At 34.9% G+C, this 26927-nt stretch overlaps 2 protein-coding genes across 2 annotated transcripts; one reads left to right on the forward strand and one right to left on the reverse strand.

Moving 5' to 3' along the window:
* Positions 1-362: 362 nt before the first annotated feature.
* LOC132175470 (uncharacterized) lies at positions 363-2934 on the reverse strand. Its single transcript, XM_059587425.2, has 5 exons — positions 2655-2934; positions 1797-1863; positions 1119-1167; positions 769-813; positions 363-647 (listed from the first exon to the last, which is right to left on the reverse strand). Exons 1-5 carry the CDS (start codon positions 2916-2918, stop codon positions 581-583), a joined length of 492 nt encoding a protein of 163 aa, XP_059443408.2. The 5' UTR covers positions 2919-2934; the 3' UTR covers positions 363-580.
* A 5232-nt stretch (positions 2935-8166) lies between these two features.
* Positions 8167-18556, forward strand: LOC132173842 (P-loop nucleoside triphosphate hydrolases superfamily protein with CH (Calponin Homology) domain-containing protein). Its single transcript, XM_088514229.1, has 22 exons — positions 8167-8448; positions 9331-9485; positions 9576-9733; positions 9881-9979; positions 10396-10642; positions 11077-11177; positions 11286-11369; positions 11507-11584; positions 11682-11774; positions 11850-11879; positions 12723-13064; positions 13139-13220; positions 13317-13412; positions 13498-13677; positions 13806-13912; positions 13998-14176; positions 14317-14481; positions 14592-14845; positions 14976-15139; positions 16820-17379; positions 17910-18037; positions 18178-18556. Exons 2-22 carry the CDS (start codon positions 9377-9379, stop codon positions 18237-18239), a joined length of 3318 nt encoding a protein of 1105 aa, XP_088370355.1. The 5' UTR covers positions 8167-8448; positions 9331-9376; the 3' UTR covers positions 18240-18556.
* Positions 18557-26927: the final 8371 nt, after the last annotated feature.

The raw sequence follows: 26927 nt of genomic DNA on the forward strand, positions 1-26927 counted from the left end.
AATAAACGGGTGACCGTTTATGATCAAAACCGGTAACTTCGTGTTTGTGTCGAGTTCGCAGGTCGTATCAAAATTGCTAGCCCTAAGTCTCCCCAATTGCTTTACCTCTTGAAAGGAGGCACTAGGCTGGGGCGTCACAGAAGTGCATCCCATATAGAGCCTTTCATATTATTTACCCAAATTGCTAGCAATTTGAAAAATTAATTGCTGTAAATCTCGATCCAATTTAGTTGAGTTGGCATGAGGCAAAGGCTTCAAGTTTTAGTGGGAATTGTGTTCTGCTTCAATCTTTACCTCATGTCCTCTAAATTCAGACGCAGTCCACAAATGCTCTCCAAATCCTAGACCCATCAGCCGAAAGGTAAACAAATCTCCTGGTTTATTTGCACTGAATGGGTCAGCATGTTCAATACATCCAAAAATTAAAAAAGTTGAGAGAAAGATTTCAACATGCACTGCATATCACAAATGAATTCTATAATTCCCAGATCCCAAGCAAAAACAATCCTACATAAGTACAGAGGAAGTAAGGGAAAAGCCTAAGCAATTGATGTAAATAATGTGCCGAGCAGCTCCAACTTCATGGAAGACGGAGGAGCCTGTTCACACCTGAGTCTAGAGCATCTACATTTCTCCTCAGGATTTTCCTTCAAGAACATTAAGGACTCAAAGATAACAGAAAGATGAAAAGTGAAGAACGACAACAATAATAATTCAATACATCGATGCAACATGTATCCACAGTAAAGAAACGAAAGGAAAGGATACAGCTGCATAGCTAGATTGTCTACGCCCTTCATCTCCTCATTTAATCTGTTAAAATATCCAAAACAGGTTACAAAAGCCATATTTAACATGCAAAAGTAAAAGCACTGATATAAAAATTCTGCTCTTCTTCCAAGTTGATATTGAGAATGTGCTAAACCTCGCTAAAACTCCTAGATACCGACCACTATATGAGGAACCAGAACCATTATGGCAAACCAATTTCCCAAAACTTACAATCATAAAAATGGAAGCTTTCAAAATTATCTGGAGAGCAAGATATTGAGAACAACAACATAACTTTAAACCATTTCTAATATCTTTTGAATCAAAAGGTGGACATTAAAAAATACCTTAGAGATGAATTTATGTATCGATTCCCCTTGGTTGCTGCATCAAGAACTGCATAGTGAAAGAAAAAAACAGTATAGTAAAAAAATATGAAAGAAGAATATGCGTCACACCAGGAGGGCCATGAAATAACCAAACAATTAGTTACGTCATATTTCAGGGAGCAAATCAAGCCATATCGGCAATGTACTAAAGTTCTAGTGACTTTAGTTTCTCATATAAAGCATATAAAAGCGAAACTCTTAAGTGACCTAGAGTCTCATGCAAAGTGTGTGCATGTATACTAAATAATCTATCTCATCGATTAGATAGTGAAAATTAGTTGATGATCAAATTTGTTAGAAAAAATATAGTTGGTCTAGTATTTCATAAAAACTATACCCGTGGTGCTTGTCACATCTATCTAATATTTGCTGCCATTTCCCAATCAGCCACCCAAGAAATGGTATGGGAAGTCAAACGAGACAGGACTCATAGATTGCCATCTGATGGAAATAAAGTGTCTTTTTCACACTTGTTTGACTTAAATGTTTAATTACACAACAGATCCATCACTTGGAGGACTTGGTCACCACAATGATAATCATGACTTTTACATTACAAAATAGATCATCCCGGGTTTAGGCCTTTTAGCTAACCTAGATAATAGATAGCATTATATGCATTATGTAAACTTTTACCAGATTCTTGAAGGCGGCCTGCAGCATCGTTGAAGCAATGCATATGATCAACCGAGCTACTAGTAACCTACAACATTCACATTGTTCCATCAGACAAACTGTTAAGGGAACTATGGTCATTTTCAACAGCAAAAATTACTGGTTTATGCATGACTATGTGAAATGGATGAACTAAGAAAGATTGGAAATCAATTATGCTCCATTGAGTTGTTGAGAAACTTTAATTAAAGAAGATAAATGTGTGCCTTCACATGCGAAATTATTTCATAATTATTGTGCACCAGAAAACAAAGGCCTTTACTCAGCCGAGCCTAATATATCTATTTGGCCCATTAAGACCATTAGTTGGTAATCAAAAACATCATTATTCAAAATCCAATTTTCTTTCTTATCTTTCATTTTTCTCAGCAACAAAATAGTTAAAATACGAATATATATATATATATATATATATATATATATATATAGTAATTTACTAACTTGATTTTCCTTTCTTTTCATTCGTTTTCTCGGCAATCAAACAGAAATTAGAATAAAAAAGAATCTCTAATATGAGCTAACCTATTATTCAGAAACCAAACACAACCTCATACATTTCAACATTTGAACCCAAATTTCCTTTGTTTTCCTCTCTTTTCCTGCATTTTCTCAGCATCCAAACAAAAAATAAACGAAACCCCCCAAAAAAAAGGAATTCTCAAACAAGAGCTAACCTATTATTTAAAAACCAAATACAACGTCATACATCTTAACATTTGAACCCAAATTTCTTTTCCCACATTTTCGCAGCATCCAGACAAAATAAAACAAAAAGAAAAAAAAAAAAAAAAAAAAATCAAGCAAAGAGCTAAGCTTTACCTCAGACAGAAGTAAGCGAAGAGAATCGAATAGAGAAGTGAAGCTCTCCGCGATGGCAACGGAGTCTCTCTCCAAGACTTCGAGGGCTCTGAACATCTCGGTCTGGTCGAGAGTAGGTCTCGATTCAGTGCGGCCATCCTGAGAAGAATCGGACCCGGGTCGGGGAAATGTGGACGGTGGATCAAGCGGCTTCGGTTCTGAGATTGGGGTTTCTGAGTTGCAGTCAGTATCTCCCTGAGCTCGCTGGTCCTCTCCTCCCTCCATATCGATGCGGTTTTGATCCGGTGCTACTTACTATGTTCTCTATTCGGTGCAATTGGTTCCAAAAATTCTTGGGTCTGAAGAGTGGGCTTTTTGGTCACGGCCCACGATAAAGATTGGCCTTATGTGCCAGATAGGAACATCCAAAATAACACTACCCAAAAACAAAAAAAAAAAACAAAAGCACTACCCAAAAATTAAATAATTAAATTTACTTAATTTATAGTGTTACTCGTAGTGACTTCAAATTAATTACCTGTTAATTAGCTAAATTAATTATATTAAACAACTAATCAGAATATAATGCAGTGGAAAGCGGAATTCAATAATATGAGGGAATATGATTCTCTCCAGTCCATTATGGACTAAAAAATATTCAATGGATAGTTAAGATTTCTTCTCATAAATCTTATGGCCACAAATGGGACACATATCCTACTAATAAAAATAATAATAAAATATTATTTTAAATTAAAAAAAAAATTAATAAAAAAAATAAGAAAAAAGAAGGGGGTGGCTAACCACCATAGGGGGTGGCCAACCACCCCCATTTTGGGTAGGGGTGGCTTGAGCCACCCCTAATGGCGGGCTAGGGGGTGGCTGAACCAGCCCCAAGCCCGGTTTAGCCACCCCAATGGCCTATGGGGTGGTTCGGCCACCCCTATCTTGCAAAAAGGGGGTGGCCGAACTACCCCCAAAGCCAATGGGTGGCCGAACCCACCCCTTGGCTCAGAGGGGGTGGCCGAGCCACCCTCAAGACTCTTGGGAGTGGTTCGGCCACCCCCCTTTTGCAAGATGGAGGTGGCCGAACCATCCCCTGGCCGACCATTGGGGGTGGCTCAAAGCCACCCCCTACCCAAAATGGGGGTGGCCAGGTGGCCTCCTTTTTCTTATTTTTTTTAATTTAAAATAATATATATATTTTTTTAATTTTTATTAGTAGGATATGTGTCATATTTGTGGCCATAAGATTTCTGAGAAGAAATTCTAGCCATGAACAGAATATTTTTCAGACTATAATGGACTAGAGAGGATCCTCTTCCATAATATGAGGCATTTAATCGCATGGCATTAAATAATCATCATTACAAACCCAAAGCTTTCAAATAGACATTAATATTACAATAATAATTAACTACTAACTAATCAAACTTAACATTGCAAGTCATTCGCAAGGCATCTTTATCTTATTGAATTTCTCACTCTACAATCTAGTAACCTGCTAAACAACAAAACACCAAAGTGCTCTACTGGTGGAAGAAAATAACTACGTAATTGTACGACTTAGTGAGTAAATTGTTATGAAATTGGTTTATGCAATGAGCTTTAAGGAATAGTTTATGATCATCGATATTAAACGTTGGCGATAGTCCAAGTAGTGAGACGTCCAACTGTATCACCTATGGAGACGGCCAAGTAGTGAGGCGACAATAGGTGCCAATTTTTCATGTGATGATGATCAAGATATAGTTTCTCATCCCCAAATAGTAAAGGAAAGGAAATGGAAAACAATTAAAAGAATGAAATAAATGTCAAAAGGAAAATGTAAAAAAGGAAAAAATTAAGGGCTAGTTTGGTTCGCGGAATGACTATTTCATCAGGAAAGGAATAGCTATTCCTAGGAATAGAAGAGTGTTAAATGAAATAGCTATTCATATTCTTTAATTTGGTTGAAGCATTGGAATGGAGTGTGGAATAGAATAACTATTCATATTCCTTTGTTTGGTAAGTCCAATAGGATGGTGAATGGAATCATATTGTAATCAAATTTTCTAAAATACCCTTATGATACAAATTTAATTTATTTTTAATAAGGACTTTTTTTTTTGTTTTTTTGAAACATAAACAACTATACTATAATTTATTTATTTATTTAAAAAAAAAAGAAAATTACAGAAATGAAAAGAAAATTACATAGCCAAATATATAGATATTGGAATGTCAATTTTGTCAAGTATATGGCCTTTTTATGGAATAACCATTCTTAGGAATATGCCTTACCAAACAAAGGAATGACTATTCCACATAAATAGCTATTCCATTCCAAAGACCTATTCCGCGAACTAAATAGGCTCTAAGTGTGTATTGTATGATGAATGTGGTCATAGTTTCAATACAAGTATGCGCATATTAATACATGATTATCTTAAGAGTCTCTTAAATGAATATGAATGGTACATATTTTTTATGCATGGGAAAAGCATGTTTATGACGTGCAAGGTTTTACGTTCAAATTCAGGTAAAACTCTCTGTAAGTTTTGAGAAAAAATGATGGATGGATTCATGGTTTTCTCTTAAATCATAATAGAGGGGAGAGAAATGTAATTTAAGGGCCTTATAATTTCAAAAGTTTGCATGAGTATAATGATCATCTCACCATTTGGTCATCTAATTTAACTTCAAACCCTAATGGCAAGGGTGAGATTGTACATTTTTAAAAGTTTGATACACTAAATTGTGAATTTTTGAACTTTAGGCGATATTGCAATATAAAAGTTCAAGGTGGTTATGTAAAGTTTTCCCTTTTGTTGCACATCATACGTGGGAATAGCCATTCCCCTACAAAGAGAAATAATTATTCATTTAAAAATGAGAGGAATAACTACTTTTAGATGAACAAAATGGAGTTTCCAAAAAAATTCATTGTTTCTTTTTTTCTTCAAACCCAAAATTTATATATATAAAAAACTTCTTAAATATTTTATGGGTGGTCGACCACCCCAATAGAGCACTAGGGGTGATTGCACCACCCTGGGCGCCATTGGGGGGTTCACCTTGAGGGGCTCCAAGAGTAGTGTGACCGCTCCTAATGTTCTGTTAGAGTATTTCCATGTAGCAACTATTATGATTAGAAGTGGCGAGGATTCCCCATTGTAGTCCTCATTTCCCATCTCCTTTGTATTGCTTAGAAAACAAAAATGTATGGTACTTCCATACAAAAAAACAATAGGTTAAAATAATATATTTTAACAAACCCTCATACATCCTTGAACCTTTCAATTGATACATATAAAATTTAGCAAGACATTTGGCCAGCACCAAGAGAGAGCTCTTAGTTTGTTAATATGTTTTGAAGGGTATTTTTTATTTGAAAAAAAATATTTTGATAAAAGTTGTTTTTGTGTTTAAGTTGTTTGTTAGTGTTTTTGTTTTGAAAAAAGAAAACAAAACACATAAAATAATTACTGTCGAAACAAATGGAACCTTTTTTATTTTTTTTTTTATTTTTTATCACGATGGTATGTTAGTCATGTTAAAACATGTTAGCGTGACATATGTTAAGGTTATGTTTGAATAGTTATATTAAAAGAATTGTCCCATGAGTAGTAGAAATGAACACCCATTGTCGATTCAATTTGGTCAGTTTGTTCATTGTATCTTTTGTTTGCTTAAGAGGTTGTTTTTTGCTCATTTGTTGAATGCATGTTTTGAGAGAATATCATTTGCTTGTAAAATTTAGTCGGCAATGTGGGCCGGACAATCTCTCCCCACCCCCACCCTTTCTTAAGGTTTAAATAGTCGTCCATTATTTATTTATTTATGAGTGATTGAAAGGGTTCAACTTTTGGGCATTTGTTTTTTTCGAGAGATGTGTAAATGTCAACTACCAAACTGATGATTATTCTTTAAATGGAATCAACTATAAGCCTTTTTTGCCATATAGTAGCCCTTTCATTTCAGTCCAAAACGCAAGGTCCAAGCCAAATTGAATTGGACCAACACAAAAGCAATTCTATTTAACCACTTTCAAATCACGTCAATCGCTTGTTCATTGGGGTATATTGCATAGTGCATTCAAGACAAAGATAAGGATTCAATATATAATTACTTGCGTGAATTGTTAGTAATGTGGTCAGGTAATGTAAGAGATCATATATTGAATCTATTTGTTCAAGTCATTGGTTAGACAACCCAAAATTTTATTTCGACATGTGGTTTCATATAAGGTATCCATATTACATGTTCAAATTGATAGCAATTTAGACAAATAATTGCAGTGAATCTCAATCCGTAAGATAAATGGTATCACAACAAGTAGTTAGGAATTCATAAGATTTGTCTAACGGCTCGTAGCTACCAAAATCGTCTATTGACCTCTAAATTACCACCATGGTGGTGGCTATAGCTAGATAACCACCACTTGTGGAGATAAGCTCTAACAATTAGGGCAGTCTAGTAAACTCCTTTAGAGCTAGTTTTATTTCTCAAATGTTGAAAACTCTCTTTTCAATACTGTTTGCCCCCACAAACACGTACACTTTTCAAAAACAAATTATTGAATTCTTTTCAAAGTTCAATTTTTTTTTAAAAAAAATAAAACACAAAACATTTTTACAAAATATAAAAGGATTGTGTAGTCGCTACCACACAATGGCAATCGTATGGCAGCCATTGTGTGGTGGTTCCACGGTGATTGCCAACCAATTTTGTCTAACTTGGTAACCAGCGGCTGTCGCCAGGGCCACCAAAACACTATTACACCGTCATTGTGGCGCAACACTTTCTATTTTTTATTTTATAAAGATATTTCTCAAATTTTAACTTTTACAACACAATCTTCCAAAAATTTTTATCAAACCAATTTCTTTTAAAGGAAAATGCTAGATGTTCTCCTAATTTTATGTGAATATTATTTTCTAAAAATCGAGTGAGAGAAATAAGGGCCAACTTTTTTTTTACGTTTTTAGAAAATAATATCCACCTATGACCTGAAGAGCACCTGAATACATATATTTGAATGAAAATCACCCGCATTAAGTTAACCACTTTAGCAAAAAATTGAGTGAGTTATATATATATATATATATATATATTTCTATTTATCATTAGCTTCAATAAAAATAAAGAAATACTTGAAAAATAATATTTAAGTGAAGTAATAAAAATAAATAGTTAAAATAAAAAGAAAAATATATGTGCTTTAAAAATTAAGTAATTAAAAAAAAAAAAAAAATTTGGTAAACCGAAAATGGTGAATCCTCTTGCACCGGAATGAAATAAATCTCCACGTCATTTTTAGCTAAAAATTGATTCGACCTGGCTACAAACAATGCGCGTGGGACCCACACCACATCGCGCTGTGCTTACTCGTTTGGTCTGTCGCTAATTTCAAATACAAAGTAAAAGACAAAAAGTACAAGGCGGGAACGCACACTCCAAAAATAGTGGGGGGGCGAAATAGCAATTAGGTAAAAATATGAGCCCCTCATTTTAAAATACAAAGAATCACAAAAAGCAAATCCTTTGTCATTCCAGTCCCACATTTCCCAACGTTTCCAACAAACAGAGAAAGAGGAAAAAAAAAGAAAAAAAAGAAAAAGAAAAAGAAAATCCTCTCCTCTCTCATCGCTCTCGCTCTCGGAAATCTCGGGCCTGAATTTCGGCGATTTCGGCTCCGTTTCGCTGACGGATCGGTCCGAAACGCGCACTGTTTCGCTGTTGTATGTTTATGTATGTAACGCCGATCTCGGAGCTCGGCGACTTCTGATTTCCGAAGATCTCAACCGCCTATCGCAGTCCTATGAACTCCCAGGTTCGTACTTTTCAGCTACATTCCGCACGTGCATCTCTCATTCTTGCGAAAATTGGGGTTTTGTGCGGATCTGATCTGTGGGATTTGACAATGCGAGACAAGAAATGCTGGCTTTTTGTTTGCTTGTTAAATTTTTTTGGTGTTAAATTATGCTCTGTTAGGTTGCTGAGAAAATGGAGGTCTAAGAGAAGAAAGTTCAATTTTTGCGGAATATATTATTTTCTGTTTGTTTTGTTTAACAAAAGACGAGAAATTAAACTCAGCTAAGCAAAAGAATTGTAGAAAAGTGTTGGAGAAGAAAAGAAATTAAGCGCGCCGCTTTATGTTTTAGCTATTTTCCTTTTTAATTTTGGGTTAATAATTGTAATTAGACAAAAAGTTACGCGCTTTATTGAGGATTACAGTGCTGTTAGGATCAAACCGCTATCTTTCTAACTTGGCGTTTTAGATCGCCTTGTTCCATGGTAAAACAGGCCTTAAAATTGAGGAGTCTGATGGATTTTTCTGAGTGCGCTTATGAAAATTTGTGACGAAGTTTTATATAAGCAATATATTGCTTGCTCATCAAGTTTTCCTTCTTTCTTTGTTCAAACCAGTAATTTTGGTTGTTTACATATATATACTTGCTAGCCTTCATGATATCTACTCGCTTGCCTAGCATACTATTAAGATAAGTATAACTTTATAACATATATATTAATTGATCCATTGGTCAAAACAATTTCTAGTCTTTAAATGGTTTGGTGTGGGTTATGCTTTCTCAAGTGAGGGATGTATGCTTGCGTTCTTCATATCAGCCTCCAGTGACTACATTTTGTTCCTTAAGTTTAAAGTAGACTGATTTTTCTAATTTGTGTTTATGGAATTGTTTCCTTGTAGCAGTGTCCGTAATTGATCAGGGAAACAAGGCATTTAGGAAGGTCTCATCATGAGCACCTGGTTACCGTACACAGGTGAAAATGGGGGATTCGGCTATTTAAATGGAGCAAGTGGTGAAGATGTTCAACAACTAGAAATTTTCGGGGGTGTGGCTGAAGGTAACTGAAGTCATGCTGCTTTAGCACATAACTTGGTACCGTTTGATTTTTCTCTTTCTATTTTTTTTACATTTGAACTCTTATTTTTAGGTTACCAGCGATCTTCTCTGGTGGAGTGGTTAAATGGTATGCTTCCTCATTTATGTTTGCCATTGGAAGCTTCAGAGGAGGAGCTGAGAGCATGCTTGATTGATGGCACTGTTCTATGCTGCATCTTGAAGAAGCTCAGTCGTGGTTCGATAGATATAGTAGGATTATCTTTTGTCTTGTTCGTTTATAACCTTTTTGGATTTTATATTATTTTTTGCTTTATGAATTTTTCTTGTTCTGTTTCCTCTTTTTCTTTTTGTTTCCATATTGTACTATTCCATTTGATCATGCACTTTCTACTTTAGGGAGGCAGTCCTGAGTCTGGTCTCCAAAATGTCAGAAGGTTTTTGGGAGCTATCGATGAAATAGGATTGCTTGGATTTGAACTATCAGACCTAGAGCAGGTATTTGTTTTTAACATTGCATATATAGCAGCATGATTTCATTGCACTGGTCAATCATATAATTGGGCTCATTGAAATTGACAATCACGTGGGCAACTTCTCCTTGGTTCTGTTACATTAGGCCATGACCTTAGGTTGTCTCATATATATGTTTATACTACTTTTGAATTGACCCAACCTTGAGAGAAGTGTTTGGTAGTATTGTGGTTCATTATCCATTATGCCTAAAGAAAAAAACTGAACTGTATTGTCTGTGAAACCAACTCTTAGTTCAGTTCTGGGTTTTGCTGAATTTTCCCAACTTGAATGGAGTTGCACCTGTATTTGGTTTGCAAAAATATAAATCCTTGGTGGTTCGTTATCTCTTAACTTTTTCTTATACTCATTTTGGTTGATTGTCTGATATTATTTTTCAGGGATCCATGGTGCCAGTTTTGCAGTGCCTTAATAATCTTAGAGTGCATTTTAATTCTAATGTTGGGGGAGAAAACTTTCAAAATCATTTGAGAAAAAGATGGGATCTGCCAGAGGTAGGCTCTTTAGAGGGAAATGATCTTTCCCAAGGGGATGTGTCATCACATGGACAACACTCAGCTGAAAATGGAGAGTTGCAAAGAGATTCAGTTGATACCAAATTTCAACATCCTTTGCATGGTCCCTCAGGTATGCTTATCCTATCTTAATTGACAGGGAACATAATTTAAGTGTGCGTGAAACCTGGCTTGTGGTGAATGTGTGTGTAAATTCAAATACATAATGCATGAGATTGTGCATACAGTATGTGATGCATTAAAAGTGGCTGTTTGGTTGTGGTGGGCTGTCTTAATTAATGAATGACTAGATGTGCAAGGTTCAGTGCAATGAACTTAAGAAGCAGGATTGGGTTGGGAGAGACTTGGTTTCATTTCATATGAGGAGCTGTTGGTCTTGCAATTCATTAAATTGGACATGAGAGGCAACCACTGAAAATTTGGGGTGGGGCTGGCGGCATTAAGGCACACATGTCATTCTGCTTGCCACATTTGTCTTGCTGTTTTTAGTGTTTTAATTGTTGGTTTTGCTTATTCTTTCATTTATATTTTTTCATTCTTTTGTAGAGCCATCAGATGCTTTACTACATCATCTTGGAGAGCAAGGATGTTTTGCTGATTCTTCTGATGCTAAAATTTTGGACATGATAAATTCAAACAATTTGGATGTAAGCTCATTATTTTCCTTTATTCAGATGATTGAAATTTTACTTTTTCTACCAATTCAATTGGAAGTTTGATGCTTTTCTCAAGTTTTATTGCAATTCTTGTTACAGAAGGCATCAACTCGATTGCTTTTCAACATAGTGAATAAGATTTTGGATGATAGCATGCAAAGAAAGGACGAAGATCTACCTAATGTATGACAGTAAGAGGACACCTGGGTGCTTTATAACTAAAGCATGCTTGAAGCCTTGAACTAATACATTGTTATGATTCTTTCTCTTTATTGTTTGCCATTTTGTATCACTCACTGTTTTTCCCCCCCATTTTGCAGCGTGTGGCATGGCTGCTTAGAAAAACCTTGCAAGTTATTGAAGAGAGAATTTCAAACCATGCGGAAAACTTAAAAATTGTAATATGCTTTAGAGACTTTCTTTCTTCCAAAATTCAGAGATTATGGTTTTATACTGCTCATGAGTAATAAGTGATTGTATGTTGCATGTTTGCAGCAAAGTAATCTTTATAAAGCTCGTGAGGAGAACTATTTATCAAAAATAAGAGTACTTGAAACCATTGCAACGGGGACTACCGCAGAAATTGAGGTACTCTTGGTTTCAGGTGTTTGCCTTTTGTTTTTGTTTCCCCCAATTGATTTTAACTGTTCTTGTTTCCTATAGGTTGTTATGAAACAACTTCAGCAGATGAAGGTGCTGCACTGTTCTTAGCCCTATCTTTATATTCAAATATAATGAAACATATTTCTGTTATTCATCCAAGATTTTAATAGCTGTCTTATAGAATTAGCAATCCAAAGTTTCTCATATGACTTCTTAACCTGCCTTTTATCTTATATTCACTAGTACATATTTGGTATCATGTCTTTTAAGTAATCCTTAAGTTTCTTCCCCTAATGAGCATTATTTAGCTGTGTCACTTATCTTGAAGAGAGCTAATATGACTTGTTATAGTTAGCTGTACAAATTGATGATCATGCATGCTAATGTTGTACTGTCTTGAGTGAAAAAACCGCAGTCCATTAGTTACTTATCAAAAAAAAAACCGCAGTCCATTAGTTTCACTTTTCTGAAGGAAGTAAGCATATTAATAGTGGTTATTACTTATTAGTATGTCAATTTTATCTTTAGATAACGTACACAGTTATGTCTTGCACATTTGATCCATTATGCAAGTGTATATTACATATTTGATGAAGCACGAGTGATAATTAAAATCTTTGCTGCTCGATTAAGGAGCAGGTTCTGCCATATTCGTGGAATATGAAGAATCATTATGAATTTATGTTTCTTAACTTATATGATTCTTAAATAGTATGTAAAAATGCTAATAAATATATCACATTGAAAATGATGATAAAGACAACAAATTAAGAAAAATGTCGATAAGACTCATTATATTTTTTTTAGTTTGTAAAACCAGAACCTTGCTGCAACAGGGTTCTTGGTAGTTATTGTCTAGTGAGTTTATGTTGCTCCTAATATACTTTTATGTGCCTCACAAAGTAAAAAATAAACTTTTATGTGATGTGGCAGATCGAAAAGGCCAAAATAGAAGATAAACAGAAACTTGAGGAGCGGGATGTGGTAAAATTAAGGGAAGAGAAGGATCATAGTGATATGGAGATTTTGGCACTGAAACAAGAACTAGAAGTGGCCAAAAAGACACATGAAGATCATTGCTTGCAATTAGAAACAAATGCTAAGGAAGCTGTAATTGAGTTGGAGAAGAAGTTAAAAGGACTTGAGTGCCTTTTAGCAGATTCAAGGAAGAAGGTGGAAGAACTTGAGGCATTTTCTGAATCTAAATCACGGAGATGGAAAAAGAAAGAGAGAATCTACAAGAGATATATAGATTGTCATTTTGGAAATTTGCAGGTTTGCCTTAATTCTCTTTTTCTTGATCTCATATCTTTTGGATATTGATCCTTTAACAAGGTTTTATTGTTTAGGAATCGAGGGTGGCTTTAGAGTCCATAAAACACGAAGTCTTGAAGACAAAACGAAGTTATGCGGAGGAATTCTATTACTTGGGTAGGATTGATTATTTAAAGTTAGTTTACATCCTGCTTAATGTTGTGCATTTATCTTTGTCTGGGAATTTTTTCTTAAGTATGCTCTCTTAAACAGGATTGAAGCTAAAAGGACTGGCAGATGCTGCTGAAAATTATCATACAGTTCTAGCAGAGAATCGTAGGTTGTATAATGAGGTTCAGGACTTGAAAGGTACATCATAGTCTTCCTTAGTTTGTTGTTGCTTGAGTTTGTCAGTTCTTAGTTTCACTCTATCCTTTCGCCCTTCCTTATGCAGGAAATATTAGAGTATATTGTCGCATAAGACCATTCCTTCCAGGACAAAGTAAGAAGCAGACCATCATCGAATATATTGGTGAAAATGGTGAATTAGTTATTGTGAATCCCTCTAAGCAAGGAAAAGACACCCGTAGGTTGTTCAAGTTTAACAAGGTTTTTGGTCCAACATCTACCCAAGGTATTGATTTCCAAATGAATGATGTTTATTTATTTTTTGACACCTTTTCTTCTAACTACTACATTCCTTTATTAGTGAAAAAATTCTTACATTTTAATTGTTATTTATTTTGAATTATATGCTGATAGAGGAGATATTTATGGATACCCAACCATTAATCCGCTCTGTTCTTGATGGATACAATGTCTGCATATTTGCTTATGGTCAAACTGGCTCAGGAAAGACCTATACAATGGTATGCAAATCTTTCATATTGTAGCAGTTTTAATTTTTACATGATTTAGGATTGTTCCTTACATCTTTTATTGTGTTTCTTCTAGAGTGGGCCTAGTGTATCATCAGAAGAGGACTGGGGGGTCAACTATCGCGCATTAAATGATCTTTTCCTAATTTCTCAAAGCAGGAAAAGCTCCATTGCATATGAAGTTGCTGTTCAAATGGTTGAGATATATAATGAACAAGTTCGTGATCTTCTTTCAAGTGATGGTCCTCAAAAAAGATATCCTTTTTTTTTCTTTGACTTTCATTGTTACTTTTGGATTTTATTCTTGATTGTAAGTTGAATTCCATCTGATCATTTAATTACGAGCAGTACTCGTCTTTTAATGGAAAAGTTTTTGTTTCCTTTGACTTGCACACACTTGGGATTTGGAACACCACCCAACCAAATGGGTTAGCTGTCCCTGATGCAAGCATGCACTCTGTTGAATCAACCACAGATGTCTTGGAGCTAATGAATATTGGTTTGATGAATAGGGCAGTTGGTGCCACAGCCTTGAATGAAAGAAGTAGCAGATCCCATAGGTTGTATTCTCATTACTAACTTCTTCTGTCAACCACTTTACATGTTAGATATTTTTATTTTTTTTATTTTTTAAATTATTTATTGGTTCTTTTTTAATCATATCTTGCAGTGTTCTCACTGTTCATGTTCGAGGCATAGACTTGGAGACAGATGCCATCTTGCGTGGCAGTCTACATTTGGTAGATCTTGCTGGAAGTGAGAGAGTGGGTCGGTCTGAAGCAACTGGGGATAGGCTTAGGGAGGCACAACATATAAACAAATCACTATCAGCGCTTGGAGATGTAATTTTTGCTCTAGCGCAGAAGAGTCCACATGTACCATACAGAAATAGCAAATTAACTCATGTACTTCAGAGTTCTTTAGGTACTTGTCTTATTCTTGGTCTTTGACTATGTTAATAAGATATGAGTTTCAGAGTTTGATACTGTAGTTTTGAGTTTATTTTATTCACAACTTGTTTTATCTTTATTTTTTGTTCCTTTACAAATTGTAGGTGGTCAAGCAAAAACCCTTATGTTTGTTCAGCTTAATCCGGATATAGATTCTTACTCTGAAACCATAAGTACCTTGAAGTTTGCAGAGAGGGTTTCTGGTGTAGAGTTAGGTGCTGCACAGAGCAACAAAGAGGGAAGAGATGTTAGAGAACTTATGGAACAGGTCCAATCTTTTATTCTTCTTAACACAACATGATTTCTTAGAGATCTTGCTTTTAACATTCAAAGCAGATGTTTTAGAGTGCTTTCTCATATTCCTCTTATTGGCTATTGTTTGGAGATTCTTTTGATATTCTACTCGCTCTAAACTATTAGCTAAATATTTCACAAGGTTATTCACCATGTTGTTATACTACAGAAACAGACAGATTCATTTGTAGAATCCCCAACAATCCTATGAAATCAATGGTTTATCAATTAGGAATGATTTTGATATTTGGAAAAGAGGGTTGGCCGGTATGATATCAATATTGTTTGGAATGCAATTCCTTCCTTTCTAATTTGGTGCATTTGGAGAGAAAGGACTCCCAAAGCTTCAATGATCGTGAGAGAACAACTTGGATCTAAGGACTTGTTTTCTTAAATCCCCATTTGAGTGTACTTGGGTTACGCTCTTTGCTCTTTTAATGAATTTCCTTATACAAAAAAAAGGAATGATTCTGATAACTGCACTTAATATTGAGGATGAGTCTGCAGGAGAAGCTGAAAAAAGTTGCACATGTAGCTTCTAAAGATCTTTGAGTAATGAAGCCCATGTCTAGCCTCATGCTGGTCAAATTTGTACCACTCGTGCAATAGCTAGTGGGTCTTGGTCATCGCATATTGGCATTTTGTGTGCATATTCCACTTTTTTTTAAAAAAAATGTTTTGGGGTTGAAAATTTGTTCTCAATTTAATGCAAATTCAGCCAAATGTTTAACATTCTTCCACTTTTGACTCTCTTTTCTCCTTATTTAATTCGAAGGGGAAGTGTGGAAGAGTTCATAAGCTCTTAAGTTATGCGTACTAGGGGGTCGCAGAATAGGGTTTTGTAACCCCAACTACTTAATTATGAACAATTGAATTGGATTCAAGAGGAAATTTGAGCACTGATGGGGCAAAAGAAGTAGATATTTTATGGTTGGTGATTCTATTTGCAAACAAGTGCCCTCTCTATAAATTCTTTTCCAATCTGCTTGTAAAAAAAAAAAAAAAACTTTTCCAATCTGTGCTCATAATTGTTGTTGACCAGAACATGCTTCCACCAAGTGGGCATGAGAGTGACACTGATTGCTACCACAGTTTAGCATGGCCACCACAGGTAGAGAAACAGACTATACTATGCTTGCTTACATTGAATTTTTTCTCTCCGACTAGGAAGCACCCATGAAATTTGGCCCTAAGTTTAGCTGCCGTTATTGTGCACATCCCAGTTTCATTTGCAAAAACATTTGCAGCATTCCACTTTACAGAATTCTGTATTGTGAGCTTGATAGGATCTGATTCAGGGTCTCTTGACTTCTTAAGCTCTAGATAGGGCTTAGCTGGTTTAGGTGGAAGGTCCTTGCTCCTTGCAGCCTGTTCCATAAGAGCCATTTTGCTCGAAAGAAATTTTCTTTGGAAGCCATTATAAAGATTATTTCTTTCCCATCAATATTACAGCCTACCATGTTTGACAGTTGTTTCCCCACCCATCTTCTGCCCCTACCATTTTTTGTCAGGTTTAGGGAATAAAAGGCGTGAGAAATTATTGGAGGGAAACACCTTGGGTCTCAGCTGATTACTTCACATAATGTTTAACAAGGAAGATTTTTTATTCCCTTTATTTTTATTTTTTTTGTCTGATTTCCTTTTTATCTTCCAGGTGGCATCTCTCAAGGAAATAGTTGCAAAGAAAGATGAGGAGATTGAGCACTTGCATCTTCTCAAGGTCAATGTTAATGGTACGATGCGTGGTATGACCTCGGTTAGGTATGGGTCTCCTTCTCCAAGAGGACATTCCGTAGAGACTCCTCGACACAGCCGAAGACTTTCAGGAGGAAAAGCCTCCGGGCGTACAGAGAAAGCTGCTTATGATATGGACAACTGTTCAGAGCAAAGTGATAAGCATTCCGAAGCTGGATCTCAGCAGTCACTGGATGAATTTAGACATCAGAAGGAATTGTCTCCACAGTCAAAGCTATCTGGAGGGAACGTAGGCCAGCATTTTACTGATGACATTGAGCTCTTGGGCTTTGGGGATGCAGATTCTGAGGAAAGATTAAGTGATATCTCTGACGGTGGTCTTTCAATGGGAACAGAAACTGATGGCTCAATAGGCAGTGTTGTGGAGTACACTCTTTTCCCTGAAGTTGCAAAACCAGCTGAAAACATACTTCCCGAGCGCACACCAGCTTCGAAGCCATCAATTCAGAACTCAGAGAAGTAAGTCTTTTTCATTTTCATGATATTCCAATTGAGGTGCATTATTCTTATTGCTGGAGAACTGGCTGGTATTAATCTGATACCTTTCTTGCCCAACTAGACAGCTAACAAAGAATTTGGTATGTGCTTCTTCCAAGAGAAATGTTACAAACTACATTTTATTTCACAACTATCCCACTATGCTAACATGGCAGTCTCAACCAATTATTGATTTTATTTATTTATTTATTTTTCAATAGGTGATTGAAACTGTATGTTGGCATTGTAAGATAAAATTATAGTTTCTAGCATTACTCTATTGGTCACTCTTCTTTTGAGTGATCTTAGAAGCCGAGTGATTTTGAGAATTGCTACCTCTCTCTCTTACATTTTTTGATTCCAACTTCGCTGCCTTTGGTATTTTGATGGAGGCTGTACTCAGCAACATTTCTTTCGGGGCTTGAAGAATTTCACTTGACATTGCTACTTATGGGATCACCTATATTTAAATTAATCTGACACACGATTTCCTTATATTTGCTTGAGCACAGGCCACCTTTGTTTGAACGCAGGCCAAGTTTACCATCTAAACTTCCAAAGCCACCCCAAAAGCTGGCGCAAGCAAAATCTTCTCGATTATCATTGACCAAAAGCTCCTCAAAGGTTTCTTCTTCATCAAGTAAGTAAATTTATGTATTTTTCTTTTTCTTTTTTTAATTAACTAGATTGGCATTTAAGTTTTTTAATAATCTCTGAACCATACTCTTCTCCCTACCCTTTCTCTACCCATTTTCCCAATTCCCTTGCAATGCACATCAGGTGCCAGGAAAACTTTTGGTGGCAGCTCCTCTGCAACAAGGCCCTCCAAACGGTGGCAATGAATTTGAAAGCAATTTGGTTGGCAGAAGAATATTTACGCCCACAATAGCTTGTACTTTTGGTAGGAATCCAATGTAGCTTGTATTCTAACTTCACTGTGCTCCTCACATTTTAGATTATGGCCTGCTTCCATTTATAGTGTACTGGAAGAGGCATTGGAATCTTCACTCTGTAAAATGTGTAGTTTAGGATCACATGATTATCCATCCATGTCCTTCTGTCATATTTCCTTTTTCTGTTGTCCTCAATGCTCTCAATGATTATCCATGTCCAGATGACATATGATATAACAACTTGGAATCTTGTAACTGGTTTGGTGGAGTCGTGCCTTTTGCTGGATTTCAGTTCTCTCATCGCTTAGTTGAAGAAGGCTCTGTTAAGGAAGTAAAAGTCTAAACCTACTTTTTCCTTTTTGTTATTCCCATTTTTTTTAAAAAAAAGAAAATAAAATAATAAATAGAGTGAATGTATTAATGGCCTTAATTGCCAAATAAGATCTCCAAAATCAGGAGCCACATCGCAATTGAAACAAACGGTTAACTTGAACTACAATCCTATTTTAAGGGGAGAATGACAATTGCAAGCATGGGAGGAAAGAGTAATCCTACACACATTTTAACTCACTTTTAAGTGTACATTTCCTGATGCGGTGGTTAAAATCATTGGATAGATCACCATTTTGTGTAGCATTTACTATGTTATATGTCACATTTTTATCTTACAACTATTTTATCTTTCTATTTATAGCATCCTCCGCTCATGTATTAGCAATTCGGTTCTTCCGGATTTCGGAACACTTTTCTCTTCTTTCTCTCTCTCTCTGATCATCAATGAAATCTCACAATATGTTTGTCAGAGTTTCATCCATGTAATACATAATGTTTCATTCAATGAAAGCTTCTTCAAGCTAATTTTACATCATATTTTCGTAAGTACTTATTTTCATATATCCTATTTTCATTATGTATATTCTTGAATTTATGGTTCCAGTTGAAGTATCTTCAACATTTCATATTCATATTTATGTTTATAACTTTGTGTATTCATCTAGATATTCTGTTCATATTTAGCCTAGAGTCTTACAAGTAGTCTCTGTTTAAATACATCATTATGTCTTTAATTCTTCCGTTTATGTTAACTTGTTCTGCGAGTCCCCTCTTGGTATCAGAGCCATGTGTGTTTGATTTGTTCATCTTGATATCCGTTCATATATTTGTTAATTCCAAAAATCAGAATTGTAAAACAAGTATATTTTCAGATGTTTTCTTTAGCAAAACCTTTAAGTTCTATGGGATGTATTGGAAGCTGGGCTTTGTTCTCCTTGGTCTTCAATCCCTTCAGCTTTAAGGAGAAAGTTTCTACAAAGATCTTTAAGGTCTTCTTTACATTGGACTTGAGCCATGGCTGTAGCAATTTCTGTCTGTAAATGTGATTTATTTGCCAAGAATTGGCTTTGAATCGTAAAGGATGAGAATTCTCTTTGTATTGAGGAAAATATTTTTTGAATGTTGAATTTGTCCCACCAGCGGACATATCTGTTTCTTTTGCAAATTCCTTGATCAATGGCATAATCCCATTTGAAGAGCCAAGGGATTTTATAATTTTTTATGGTATTTGGCTTTAGTTTTTGGGTCTTCTATTCCTTCTATTAAATCCAGTGGCGGATCCAGACAATTTATATTGGGAGTGCCGTTAAAATTTTTTTAACGTCCTAAAAATTTTTTTCACCCTAAAAATTTAGTAATTTACACAATATACTCATTACAATATATATATATATATATATATATATATATATATATAAATGTTCATAAATATGTGCTCAAATTGATCTATTAAAAATGTAACATGTTGGTACTATATCAAAAAGACAGAAATACAAAAAAAAAAAAGTGACTAGAACTGTACTTTACGTTCTCTTAGAAGTACAAAATCATCAAGTATCGAATTTAAATCAAAGTTCTCAACAATTTTCCTTTCAATATAGAGAAAGAAACTATTTGCAAGAAAATCATCCTCAATTTTGTTGCAACGTCGTATTTTAACAATTTTCATTGCTGAAAATGCTAGTTCGGTAATTACAAACATGTATTCTTCTCTTAATATTTTTTTTTTTTTTTTACATGTTCGCACAAGAGGGGGAGGGGGATTCGAACTAGTGACTTTCACTTCATTATACGTGGTCCCAGCCGATTGAGCTATCTCTTGGGAACATTCTTCTTCTATTAATTTGATCAAAGCCTAAAGAGGCTAAACAATATCATAACACAACAGCAGCAATATAAGACTTCCAGAATAAAAAAAAGTAAGCAGATTCTTACACTCTAAAACACAAAAATCTATACATCGCAGTTCATGACCACCCATGAAATGAAAACAATAAAAAATAAAAGAATGCCAAACTCTACTTCTCTCCCAATTGTGTTCACCATCAATCTCCTAGCAGCAACTTGTATATATATATATAAAATGAAGGTTTTATTATTAAGTTCTTCTTCTACTAACTATTTCTTCTTATTTTCTTGGTGTGTATATAAGCTCTGGGCGCCAACAAGTGGCCACCGAGCAGGGAAAAGGAATTTTTTTTTTTCTTTTTTAAATCGTTGGGGAACACCAACGTGGCTCCACCATTGATTAAATCGATTAGCATTTCTTCATGTTTACTTAATACATTTATCTTAAGTTTTGTTTTACAACATGAATCTTTACAACCTAGTTCTATTTTTGAATTACCAGAATTTTGGATTTACTTATAATCTGTTGAGGTGTTAAAAATTTCGTCCTCATTCTCACTAGAATCTGAATTTACCCATGAAATGAAAACAATAAAAAATAAAAGAATGCCAAACTCTACTTCTCTCCCAATTGTGTTCACCATCAATCTCCTAGCAGCAACTTGTATATATATATATATATATAAAATGAAGGTTTTATTATTAAGTTCTTCTTCTACTAACTATTTCTTCTTATTTTCTTGGTGTGTATATAAGCTCTGGGCGCCAACAAGTGGCCACCGAGCAAGGAAAATGAATTTTTTTTTTCTTTTTTAAATCGTTGGGGGACACCAACGTGGCTCCACCACTGATTAAATCGATTAGCATTTCTTCATGTTTACTTAATACATTTATCTTAAGTTTTGTTTTACAACATAAATCTTTACAACCTAGTTCTATTTCTGAATTATTAGAATTTTGGATTTACTTATAATCTGTTGAGGTGTTAAAAATTTCGTCCTCATTCTCACTAGAATCTAAATTAGAATCTAAATTTACCCATGAAATGAAAACAAAAATTGATTGAAACTATGCATTATCATTATAAAATAGTTGTAAGATAAAAATGTGGTATATAACATGATAAATGCTACACATAATGGTGATCTATCCAATGATTTTAACCATGTCAAGAAATGTACTCTTAAAAATGAGTTAAAATGTGTGTAGAATTACTCTTTCCTCCAATGCTTGCAATTGTCATTCTCCCCTTAAAATAGGAGTATAGTTCAAGTCAACCGTTTGTTTTAATCGCAATGTCGCTCCTGATTTTGAAGATCTTATTTGGCAATTAAGGCCACTAATAAAAAGTAGGTTTAGACTTTTACTTCCTTAACAGTTCCTTCTTCTCCAAAGAAGCCATGAGAGAATTGAAATCCAGCAAAGGGCACGACTCCACCAAACCAGTCACTAGATTCCAAGTTGTTATATCATATGTCATCTGGACATGGATAATCATTAAGAGCAATGAGAACAGCAGAAAAAGGAAATATGACAGAATGGATAATCATGTGATCCTAAACTACACATTTTACAGAGTGAAGATTCCAATTGCCTCTTCCAGCACACGGAGCACAGTGAAGTTAAAATGTGAGCAGCACTTGAATGCATATGATCATTATAATTACACTGAAAATAAAAGGACACCCGGGGACACATTGGGGGTTCACCCCAAGGTACTCTGGGGTGGTGCAACCATCCCCAGGTCCTGTCCGGAGGTGGCCGGCCACCCCTACAATTCTAGGTTTTGAACTTTTTTTTTTTTAAAAAAAAAAAAAAAAGAAATGGTGGGCTTTTTGCTAATTTTAGTTCAACTCCAATTAAAATACATATGTTGTTACTAAACTAAAGAATATGAATAAGTACTATTTCATTCCACTTTCCTCTATCCCTAGTAATAGTTATTCTTTTTTTTAATCGAATACTTAATCCGCAAACCAAATGAGCCTTTGAGGTGTAGAGGGTGATTGTAGGGGAGGATCTCCATCTTTTTTTGTTTTTGAATTTCTTCTTTTTCTTTATATATATATATATATATATATATATATATATAGGACATAATTGCCTATGTGGCATGGTGATGTAGATAGCTAAACATGACATATTTTTATTAGTTTAACGTGCCAAAAAAAAAAAATGACATCCGACAAATTTTTTTTTTTTTTTTTGTTAAAAGTCTGATGGGTGATTTGAACGCGTCTTTTTATTGGATATAATGTGGTCTAATGGTCATGTGTCACTCAACACTGTTAAAAATATAAAGGAAGGAAAACAAAGAAGGTTATTGAACGTTAGAGAGTTATTTTATAATAGAGGAAACTTCACTTATTCTTTACGAACTTACACGCTTTTTGCAAACACTTATTTATTGTTCAAAATCTCACTTTGGTATATCCAACTTTCGTTTAGTTTCAAAGACCCCCTTACTGTTAGATATTGCAGTTAAATCAAAAGGTAAAATGATTAAAAGACCATTATACCCATAAAATTTTATAAAATTTTAAATTTATCCTTATTTATAAATAAAAAATTATTATTATAATTATTATATTAAAAAAAAAAAAAGTGACCCATCATTTTTTTGTGGGGGAGGATGTCCATCATTTTTTTTTTTTTTTTTTTTTGTATTTCTTCTTCTTCTTGTTTATATATATATATGGGGACATAATTGCGTATATGGCATGGTGATTTAGATAGCAAAACATGACATGTTTTTATTGGTTTAACGTGCAAAAGATGACAACCGACAATTTTTTTCGTTAAAAGTCGGATGGATGATTTGAACACGTGTCTTCTTTTTTATTGAACATAATTATGGGGTCTAATGGCCATGTGTTACTCAACAGTCAACACTATTGAAAATTTAAAGGAAGGAAAACAAATAAGGTTATAACTGAACCTTACTCGAGAGTAAGATTATAAATGAGTCATTTTTCACTGGAAAAAATTATATAAATATATCCAGGTGGTTATATTGTTATTAAAAAAAAAAAAAATGCAAATTAGTCTATGTGGTTATACCGGAATCTTCCTGTGATATATATAAAAATAACAAATAGGTCCCTATACCCAACTACTTCTATCTAATATTTTTTGACAAAAAACATTAAATGCCATGACAAGACCAATCAGATTATCACACATGACACCCATAATAATAATAAAAATTATAAATTTATATCTTTTGTTTTTTTATTTGAAAAAAATCCGCAAATGGGTAAGCGCAGACCTTCGGGGCATTGCTTGGCTGAATTGCCAACCCATGCGTAGCGGATGGTGCAGCCCACCATCAGCAGGGACGAAGAGAGAAATTGGTATGAATAGGGGTCAAGGGTCAAAACTTTTAGTCATCTTTGCCTTGGAAGTTCTATGGACTACTTTATCTTGGGTTGAAAGTTGATCTTTAGTCAAATTAACCTTTAGGTTTTAAATTCTCGTAAATTTGCATGGAAACGAAAGTTGATCTATTTTCAGATGGGTATTGTCGCTGCTGGACTAACGTTTTGTGACTCATGCAATTAATAAAGTTGGATATAAAACACACTTTTAGACAAGATGAGATACAAGAAGCTAAGTAAAGGTGCTAGATTCATGAGTTGTTTTGCACTAACAGGCAATTTCCTCTCTTTTACATAAGCAACTAGTTGATTTGCAAGTTACTACCTGTCAAAAACAGACACGAATGGAGCTAAAAACATCGACTGACGAGTGTTATATCATAGATCGTCAACGTTACTAGCTAATGTGTAAGTGTCATGTGAACTACCATGTAAATTAGTTTATAAAGAACTTCTAGTAAATGCTCTAATATCCATGCATATTATGATATTTATAGTTACACTAAAAATATAAGTACATGAAATTCATTTGTATTACTTTGCAACAAGCACAGACTGCACAGTTCCACTCTATCATATCATATGATTCAATATTCCACTTCTGGAGATTAACAGAAAGATCGATGCATGTTTCCTTTATTATTTACTCATACATTACTCAAGAAACCAGATTTTTCATAAACCCCATGCATCTTGAGATTTTATCAACCTACGTACGTACACTAATGATCATCAGTCTTCCATTACAAATTCTACAAACCCAGAAAGAGAGAAAGAAAGAAACTTGGAAGAATCAAAGATCACTTCATTTCCTTGAGCGTCCTCTTCATTTCCCGAGGATCTTCCGAAAAGATTCAGTGTCCTTACTGACTCACTTCTTTCTTGTCCTTCTTGTGGCGTCCCCTCTTCTTCCCCGCTGGTTTGGAGGCCACTGTCACAGGGCTTTTCTTCTCCCTTTGAATTAACAGCAGAGTTTTTCATGGCTTTTCCCCTCTTGGGATTAACCCATGATTCATCATACAGCTTCAGTGCCGAGGATCTTTCGAAAAGATTCAGTGTCCTCACTGACTCACTTCTTTCTTGTCCTTCTTGGGGCGTCTCCTCTTCTTCCCCGCTGGTTTGGAGGCCACTGTCACAGGGCTTTTCTTCTCCCTTAGAATTAACAGCAGAGTCTTTCATGGCTTTTCCCCTCTTGGGATTAACCCATGATTCATCATACAGCTTCAGTGCCGTTGAAACTCCTTCTTCCTCTTCTTCTTCTTCTTCTTCTTCATGTGGGTTCTCCGTCGAGAACTTGGTGAGAAGGGATGATGAGTGATTTGTTTCGGTTGCTTTGGGCTTCTTGGCTCCGTTGTGAAACCCAGAAGAAACTCCGCAAGAAAGCGTTAATTCTGTTGAGACTTGGCTCCCATCATCCTCTCTGGTTTTGCGTTTACGGTGTAAACGAAAATCTTCCAATAACACAGCTAGAAACAAAGCAACAAATCTGTTTTTGGGGGACAGTTGATGACCCTCCATCACACCCATCGATCGAGAAAAAAAAAAAACAAAGATACAAATTAAGCGTTTGTGTTTCTTGCAACTCGTTGGAGCGAAGAGAAAGATATGAGGGGATGGCATTTTAGATACTGGCCTGCTTCCATTTATATACGTAGTTTAGCGGAAGAGGCAAATTATAAACTTTTTTTATTTTATTAAAATTTCATGTGGATGTCACATGCTATGTCATTTTTATAGTATATTTGGAGGAAAACTTTATATATCCTGCAATATATACTCTTCAATATATATATTCTTCTTGTTTGGTTAATTAGGAAAAAGAAAAAGTCAACATTTATTAATCAAGAAATTTCGTGGATATAAAAACACGAATAAATACAGTAGAAAAAGATGCTCTTTTTTTTTTATTTCCCCCTCTATGCTTGCAATTCTCAGTTTCTCTAAAACAAAAATGATTGGATTACAAATTTATTTAATTTCAATGTGGCCCAACGTGTGCAAAATCAAATTTTCATCAATTTTGTTGTCGGGATTGTTAGCAATTCAAATGTCAAATGTAAGAGAGCTCTTATGAAGTCCACATTTTCAAAATCTCTCTCAGACAACTCACCCCCCTTATTTGGATAGATGAACTGTATACAACTTTTGTGACAGTCCACATCGCCTGAGTATGGAGATGAGGATGTGCTTTTATGTATACTTGTATCCTTCACCACAACAATGCGTTTTAAAGTCGTGATGATCATTATTCTATCAGAACTCCGCAGGTAAGCAAACTTATGTGAGAGTAGTATCAGGATGGGTGATCTTTTGAGAAGTCTGATTTGAGAGAGTAAAAAACAGACAATATTATGTGTCATTTGGTTTGGTGGAGTCATGCCTTTTGCTGGATTTCAATTCTCTCATGGCTTATATAGTTGGAGAAGAAGGAACTGTTAAGGAAGCAAAAGTCTAAACCTACATTTTCCCTTTTTTTATAAAAATAAAATAAAATAATAGGGTGAATGTATTAATGGCCTTAATTGCCAAATAAGATCTTCAAAATCAGGAGCCACATTGCAATGGATGAAACAAACGGTTAACTTGAACTACATTCCATTTTTAAGGGGAGAATGACAATTGCAAGCATGGGAGGAAAGAGTAATCCGTTTACATTTGTAGTGGTTAAAATCATTGGATAGATCACCATTATGTGTAGCAATTATCATGTTAAATACCATATTTTTATTTTCCAATTATTTTATAACAATTTTTTTTTTGACATGTCTGCACAAGAGATGGAAGAGGGATTCGAACTAGTGACTTTAGCTTTATTAGGCGTCACTACAAAAAATGGATTTTTTCCTGACAAGGTGTTTTTGACGTGTTAGGTGGTCTGATATGTCACTAAAATTTATTGACGTGTGTCGGGCGTTAAAATTATGGGTGTCAAAAACGGTGATTTTTTGACGTGCCACTTTTAACACGTCAATAATTTTTGACGTGTCAAAAAGTGGCACGTCAAAAAAAATTTCTGACATGTCAAAAAATTTCTGACGTGTCAGAAAACGCCACGTCAAAATTTTTTTTGACATGGCAA

This window comes from Corylus avellana, chromosome 3, assembly GCF_965113065.1.
Source record: "Corylus avellana chromosome 3, dhCorAvel1.hap1.2, whole genome shotgun sequence".
NCBI classification, from domain to species: Eukaryota; Viridiplantae; Streptophyta; class Magnoliopsida; order Fagales; family Betulaceae; genus Corylus; species Corylus avellana.